Source organism: Taeniopygia guttata, chromosome 8, assembly GCF_048771995.1.
Source record: "Taeniopygia guttata chromosome 8, bTaeGut7.mat, whole genome shotgun sequence".
NCBI classification, from domain to species: Eukaryota; Metazoa; Chordata; class Aves; order Passeriformes; family Estrildidae; genus Taeniopygia; species Taeniopygia guttata.
Genome location: NC_133033.1, coordinates 18,530,802 through 18,538,855, shown reverse-complemented (window position 1 = coordinate 18,538,855; position 8,054 = coordinate 18,530,802). Strand labels below are relative to the sequence as shown.

General features: G+C 39.1%; 1 protein-coding gene across 1 annotated transcript in view; it reads right to left on the bottom strand.

Annotated features, from left to right (window-relative positions):
- Nucleotides 1-1,939: 1,939 nt before the first annotated feature.
- PLPPR4 (phospholipid phosphatase related 4) overlaps nt 1,940-8,054 on the bottom strand; it is a 32,080-nt gene continuing 25,965 nt past the window's right edge. Inside the window, exon 7 of the mRNA XM_002189325.7 lies at nt 1,940-6,713. Coding sequence (XP_002189361.5) covers nt 5,376-6,713 — 1,338 coding nt within the window. The 3' untranslated portion in view covers nt 1,940-5,375. The remainder of the gene's footprint in view (nt 6,714-8,054) is intronic.

The following is an 8,054-nucleotide window of genomic DNA, read 5'->3' as shown; positions in this document are numbered from 1 at the left end:
CTGCAGAGATTTTACAGATCCACAAATCCCCATGACTCTCACTTCTTCCTGAGCAGTACTGGAAAAGTAACAGAGTAAGAAAATGCTGAATTACACCTGGCCTTTGAAGGTAGGGAGAGGTTTGGAGGGGCGATAATTCTTTTTTCCCCTCGAACATGAGAAGTGCCTTCTAGGACTGCACAGACTTGCTTTAGTTATGGATAAGTTCTTTGCTGTTGTTTTTTGTTTTGTTTTGTTTTTTTTTTTTTAAACAGGAATGTAGTATAAAGCCATTGAATGTGAAGATTTGTGTTATCCAAAGTCAGTATAACTAAATGATGTCTATATGCATATTTAGAATGCCTGAAGAGATTACTGCAGTCAAAGCAGAAAAATTTTAGAGAGAGTATTTGCAGCCTTGCCACAATTTGTTCCTTGATTTAAATTGTAGGTTTAGCTGTCTCCTTCTAAACCCTGGCTTGAACATGTAAACTTGGTGTTGTGTGTGTTTGTATGCACACATATGCAGCTGGAGTTCCCTTAATCTCATTTTGAATGTGGAGTATGGAGACACTTGCAAGTTTTATCCCATATTTGATACATTCTGTGCTTTAAGGTTTGTGAAAAGATTTTATTCATGAATTTATGAACAAGGGTTCTAATGCCTTTAAAACATTCATGCCAAATTAGGTGTGCACTGATCTGTCACATAAAAGGTCTTCATAAATCTATACCAAACTGATTCTGGTACGGTCTTGTCTTCCATGACTTCTTATATCAAGGCCTATAAACTCTTATAAAATTCAGCACAAAATACATTTAAGTTTCAGTTTAATCAATCATAGCTTTTTAAACCCCTTTGCATGATCACATCTAGTCATCAATCTAGATCACAGTGAGCTCTCTTAAATTAGTGACTCTCTTTCTGTAGCTAGAATGGTCGAAGAGAATGTGACAGGGTTTGTTAATAGTGGTACTTTCTCACCTTACATGAAGTTTTATAAAATAATCTCTACATCAAAAATACTTTTCAGATGGGGGCTTTGCTTTTAACCTAAATTCAGATGTTTAGAATGTGCCATTTAAAATGTTTGAACTAATTGTCCAGACCCCTTTGTGATCCATGGAAGGGGCTATTCCCAAGGGAGAACTCATCGGATTTGCATTACTTGTCATTTTTCAGCAGTCCTACCCTAGTCTGTTTTTCTCTCTTGCATCTTCACAGGGTCTCTCTCAGCCATTCCAGCCATCTCTGTCTGTAGCTTTCCCAGGCTACCAACAAATGTCCCAGAGGATGGGACACCTTAACCTTGGGCCACGGCCCTTATGCTTCACTCAGCCTCACTCAAGGCATATAATGCACTGCCACAGCAGCATCTGCTGCTGGCCAAAGGAGAGGCCTCTCCTGGAACTGGCTACTTCAGCTGGGGGGGCAGGACATTCTTCAGCCCAACCACAAGAAGAAAGTGCTTTCTGTCACCACAGAGGGAACAGTATCACAAATGTACAGACTCTTCCCTTTCTTTGAGAGACAACATACTGGTTTTTCATCCTCTTTTGCCGGAGAGCCCCCATTTTAACTTGTCATGAAAGTCATGGTGTTGCCAGATTTGTACCACAGCTCGAGGTGACATCAGTGCGCCTTGCTTCCTGGCAGCTGTACCCAACACTAGCAAGGTGGCTTAGGAGCATTAGGGGTTTAGTAATGCAGCAGGTAGTGTGGAATGATTGAGCAGGCATGTCCTCACATGCTTGAAGTTTCCAGTTCACTGGGGTTTTTTTGTAAAATGTTTTTTGGTTAGAAAAAATTTGTTTGGACACTGTTCCTTATAAATTCTTACCACTGTGCAAGGTCTCAAGGTTTCTCACTGATGACCACTTTTACACATCATGAGATACCTAATATTGAAAAATAATTTCGGGGGAGTGAGACTGCTTCACCACAGAGATAAACAAATACTGATGAAGAATTTTATCTTTATTTCATGATGTTAGCACAATAAACGCACACAGTAGCATTGATCTGTACTTATTTAACAAAATACATTTATAGCAATTTACAAATTATTTTCCATTTGAAAACATGGCATAACATTTTATTAAACACAATACTTTATATAGAGAATTCTCATTTAAAAACATATTTTATTTTTAAGTATTTTCTTTTCTCAGTAAAGCACAGCCTAACAAAGGAATTCGTGCCTGTTAGCAAGTAAGAAAATCAGAACACTAAGAAGATGTCAACTGTCAATTTATTTGATTAATTTTAAATTAAGGTACCAGTGGAATGTAAACAAAGAGTAATTTTACAAAAGGCTCCTTATCAAATATACATGCAGAGGTCTGAGTTCCAATGTATATATTATTACATTTCTGCTCTCTAACGTAATATAATTTGATAAGCCATTATTAAAAACAGTAGCCTTTGGCACTTTGAGTAAAAAAGAATATATCAATATTTATGTATAGAACATAATTTCAATGATTACACAAGAGCTTTAAAATCTTTTCTTAAGAAATAGGAAACTTTAGGAAAAATATCACACTGCACTTGAAATAGTGCAGCAAGTTTTTGAGTAATAAAAGCAACATATATGCCAATATATATCTGACTAAAACCAAGGAATAAAGAACAAACACTCCCACCAGGAATCCTGCTGTTTCCAAAACAGCTAAATTGCCAGAGGGAAAGTTTTCTAATCTTTACTTTATTGCCATTATTCTCCATTTCAATTTTCCTTTATTTTCAGGTTCATCTACTTACGTTCTTTTCCCCTGCACTTACAAACTAACAAATGATTGCATCTTATTTCCCTGCACTGATAGGCCAACACTGTTTATGTCTTACCCATTCCTTTAAAGCTAATCCTACCTCCTTTACCCTGTACCTAGACTAAACTAAATCCAAAGGGTTTCATTCATGACAGTCCAAGTGTTTTTAATTCCTAGGAATCTTGTACAAAATTTCATATTAAATATCAAGGACTAAAGATACATCCTTTTGAAAAGAAAAAACAATCTCAACTTGTAAATACTAGCATCTGAGAACTTATTTCTAAGAAAATTACTTTTTTTTTCTTTTTCTCCTGGTATCTACAATTATTTTTCCCAGCTGATGTGCCTTAAAGTGTGTCTTCAACATACAGTGCCTTTTACATACACAATATGCTGCAACCCTACTGGGTAGCTTCTTACATGCAACCTGCAGAATACTTTCTCCCAATCATCCTAAGTGTGATGGGGTCATCTTGTATCAATAACAGAAAGAGTGTGGTGATTTCCTTAAGGACTGACACTCTTCCACAGCACTGGGTGATGGGCAGGTGAGGGAAGCATTGCTTGGCACAGTTGACAGTAAGCGTTCAGCTAAGCCTGAAGCACCTGTAAAACTGGGAAGTACACATAAAGCTTTCCATTGACTCGCAAACACCATCCTCATACTTGTGAAATTGCTTAGGATTGGGGCTGGGTTTGGAATTTTGTTTTGGTTTGGAGGTCTTTTTTTGGGTTTTTGTTTTGTTTGGTTTTATATTGTTGCTGGGTTTTTTTGGTTTTTTTTTTGGTCTGTGTTTGTGTTGTGCTGTTTATCTTCTTGAACAGGATGATTCTTCCTTCTACCTCCTATTTGCCAGGGGTAGGGTGCACTTTTCCTTAGAGTTTTGTGGGGTACGGTCTGTAGACAGGTTCTGACTATAGAGAATGTATCTGGTTCTCTGATACCCTAAGTAAGAAGAGGACTTAGACCAAAACACTTCTCTTGAGAAGCCAGAGAACATACCTAATCTTCTGCTTCTTATTCAGTGAGAGGACTGCTAAACCATTCCCTTCCCCTCCTAGCAGGGGAGCTGGCAGGTGTTCGAGAGTAGTTCTCTTTCGGGTAGAAATAGGAGAGGATGAAGAGCTGCAGTGGGTGAGCACTGCCTCTGGCTTCCTTCAGGGTTTAAGAGCCAAATGAAATGAGGCATTTCTTCTAGCAGGCCCATTCTAGGACATGCCATGTTTATTCCTTTCAGAGCTTATCCTTTCAATAATTTTTGGCAATGGGGATTTTTAGCAGGCGTGTTTTTTGGTTATATCCAAAGCTCAGTTTACTAAAATAATTCATGTTCTCTCAGGTGCAGAGACCTTTTATATTCTTAAGTGGCAGTGGTGGGAAAAATATCATGCTTAAGAAGGCTCTGGAGGGTGTCTCAAGGGAGGTGAACTGCAGCAGTGGCACAATGCAACACTTGTTCAGTGATTCTGCAATACCCAAGGCATTCCATTCTTTAAAGCGAAGCACAAATCCCCTACGTGGTGGTGGCTGGGGTGAAACTTGTGATTGTTCTTGTGGTATACTAAGCAAGTGAGGTGAATGACTGCTTCTAAGTGTGAGCTATGATATTAATTCCTGTCTCCTTGGAAGCTGGTCAGGAAAGTTGCCATCTATTTATATTTACTCATGGCTCACCTTTCACATTTGCACATCTTGCAGTTATTGGTGTTCTGCATTATTTGTTTAAAAACTAATAGAAAAATGGAAGGGTTGCTGAAGGACAGAATAAGAAGTTTAAAAATGTAAAATCTGAATCACTTGTAGTACTTGATAAGACCCCTTAAAAACGTAATTTAAAACAATTCTACAAGTTAGCCCACTAAGAAGCAACCTCTTCATTAGTAGCACCTGTTCTTAAACAAAAGTTGAGCAGTAGCAGCAAAACTATTCAAAATATAGTCATTCCATTCTAATGGAATGTCACCCACACATTTTTTGATGCAGTAGACATCTTAAAGGACTACACAAAACCTTTGCAATCTTTGAATGTGACAGATCCACTATAACAAAGCTGTAAATATTTCCTACGCTAAATGAATGCAGCCAGCATCATCATAGTATTAGCAATATTACTTGTAAAGTAACTTCACATCAATATGTCATGTTTGCAGAGCCTAATAATTATGCAATTTTTTAAAACATGTAAAGTTATCATCAGCACCATCCTGTATTAAAGATTTGGTGCAAATTATGCAAAGGTGAATATATACCACTGATACAGCCTTTGCTGTGAAAAAGTCAGTCAATTTTGGACACAAATATAAAATAAAAAGTTGGCACATTCAGGAAATACAGTGTCTGTGTTCAACACCATTCTTTTAATTGACATCATCACCCTCAGATAAATGTTTTGAATCTGAAGAAACAAGTTGCATGAAAATGTTTCACATTAGTTCTGGCATTGTGCTTTTCCCCCCACCACATGCTTTTCACAGGTTCATGCCCATTGCACATCAGAAATCAGGGCTGCTGGTCAATAATTTGGCACATAAAGGTAAATATTAGCTCAAAACAAAGAGGCAGAACCTGTGTCAAGATGTGTTTACTTCGTGGTGGCACGGACCAACTGATATGTCTCCTCTCAGTCCTTGTACGCTCGTGTGGGGGATGTTCCTTTGTAGAAGATGTTTCTGGTGTTCTCTGGACTGCTCCCTCTCTCAGGGATTAAAATGATGTTACCTTTTCTTCGAAGTGTTGAGTCCCGGCTAGAAGAAATGGACAGAGTCTCTGAGCCAATCTCACTTCCCTCCACTGGTGTGACTCTTATTGTAGTGATTCCATGATGGTGATGCTCAGTGTTATCTATGTTGCTTCTTTTCCTGTCACCTGACCCATAACTGTCTTTTAAGGAGTCACAGCTCTCAGAGTCTCTGTTAAGATCATTTAGCTCATATGTTTGACGAAGAGTGACTTTTTCAGGACCTTTCCATTTCCATGACCCACTTCCTTCACCTTCTGATGGCATCTGAATTACAGGTCTGTTATTTTCTGGATGGGCCTCAACTCTAACAATGCTACTTGGCTCATGGTCTGTCAAGGTTTTATATCTGATGGCTCCTGTACAGGTCACTGTGCTTCCTTCTGAACTCTTTGGACTGCCCTGAAGCACTCCTTGCTGCTTAGACATGGCTATTACTTGCATGATTCTTGGCTGGCTATTGCTCCTGCATGCAACACTCTTCTCAGCAGCTTTCAGCCATTTAGCTCTAGCTGAACTAGTTTTGGGTGATGTGTTCACGTTCTCCTGAGTCTCTTCAGGAATGTGTACTAGCTGGGATGAGCCAGGACGGGACTGAATAGAGACTCTTGGCCCGCCAGTAAGACCTGAGTTGTTACAACCTGGAACACTGCCAGGTTGGATTTTCAGGTATTGGCTAGTTGGTCCATGATGATCACCATTTACACCCACTCTGGAGGGTTCTGAGCTTGACCTCATTTCGATAGCCCTTGGTGGCGACTGGCCAGATTCAGTCTCTATTACTTGCAGGGACAACTTTCGACTTTCATTCTTGTTTTTCCACTGGGACAGCAGCTGTTTGGAACGGGCAGAATCCATTGATGCATGTATTGTTGCATTGCGTCTTGCTGGATCTTCCAAGGATGGTGTGTTGACTCTTGGCAAAGTGTTGCTGAAAGTAACCATGTTTTCCTTTCCCATTGGGCTTCGTGGTGTTATTATTTCCACATCAGCATTTGCTCTCTTGAGATTGGTCAGAGAGCCTGAATCTCTGTGGTTTCTATTCAGGATACTTCCCGTACGGTGAGAGACAATGCCATCACTGCTGCTGCCATTTTTACCTGGCAGGATTCTGTTGGCATCTTGACTGAGGTCTGTCAATGATCTTAGAGGTTCTCTGTGAAAATTTGGGTGAAACACATTCTCGTCACTTGGTAAGAAGTTCCCCACAGCATAGAGGCCCTGATATGTGGACAGAAGCATCAACAGTCAGTTAAGAAAGTTAAGAAAGACACATTTTAAGGTACTTCAATTGCATTCTTTTGCTTTTAAATATAATTCAGTGACATAATTACTCCAGCTAAACTGACATCTTTGCAAGTAAGCATACTAGTATATTTCCTCACTGGTACAGGCCAAATTCTGTCCTCAATCTGGTACCTCTATGTATGTATGAAGTAATCTCACTGGGGCATATTATTCATGGCAATAAATAGTTGAGGTAAGGATTTAGCCTCCATGAGCTTTCTTCTTTTTATCAAGGAACAGATACAGCTACAGAAATAATGTTTTGCTAGAAAAGTAGCAAAATATATGTTTGCAGTCTCTTAGGCAAAGCTATTTTACAACCATACTACTGTCTACCCTGATTTACTGAATCTTGCTACAGCTTGAGTTGTTCTCTGCTGTCTGCAGATTCTTTTTACCGTGCAATAACCATGTAATACAATATCTACATCATAGAAAAATGTATCAACTTTAAATCAAATGCTTTCCAAGCAATGCAGAACTTTAATAATATTTACTTCTAAAACATTTTTCTAATCAGTAGATTCACAATAAAGTGCTGTCATTTTAAAAAGACTCCACTGAGGGTATTCTGTGAGAGGGTCAAATATCTGACTAAATCACTTGAGTTAGTTGTTCTTTATATTCCTTTCAGAACAATTACTAGTTTCACAGTATTTCACGTCCTCCTACAAGTGTGTAGTTTTGAGGGCAGATTTACTGAGCACTGAGTATCCAGGAAAACATACTCTCTGCTGTATGATGTCACACAACAGTATATGAAGACCTAACAAAGTATAGTTGCTACTATATTTCAAACCTGAGGACAGCAGCTCCATTTAGGTAAATCTACAATAGAGAATCATTTGAAATAATATTCTTGACAGAGTACTTTTCTGCTCACAGTGCAATCATAGAAGCTGAATTTAGTAGCTCATGGGGTTTCTGTTATTACCCTGACTGCTGTTTCTTCTGCCGCTGTGAAAGCCATTTTTCCCTGGTCACCTTTGCAGACCATCTGCAACTACGTCAGGTTATGTTATGACAGAAAAAAGGGGGTCAGGAAATGAACTTATTTTAGTATTATAGTAAAATTCATCATTGACTTCTTGGGGGTAAAACCATCCCACTGCCTGTTAAAACTTTTCTGTTTACCTGCCTACACTCAAGCAGTGGTGTCAGCAGAAGCTCTGATTGCCCCCAGGCACCTGTGCTACTCTCTGAGCAGCCGGGGCAGCAAATTCCTGCTGGAGACATACTGAGAGCAGCAAGCAAAAGCAAGTGCTTGATGAGCTT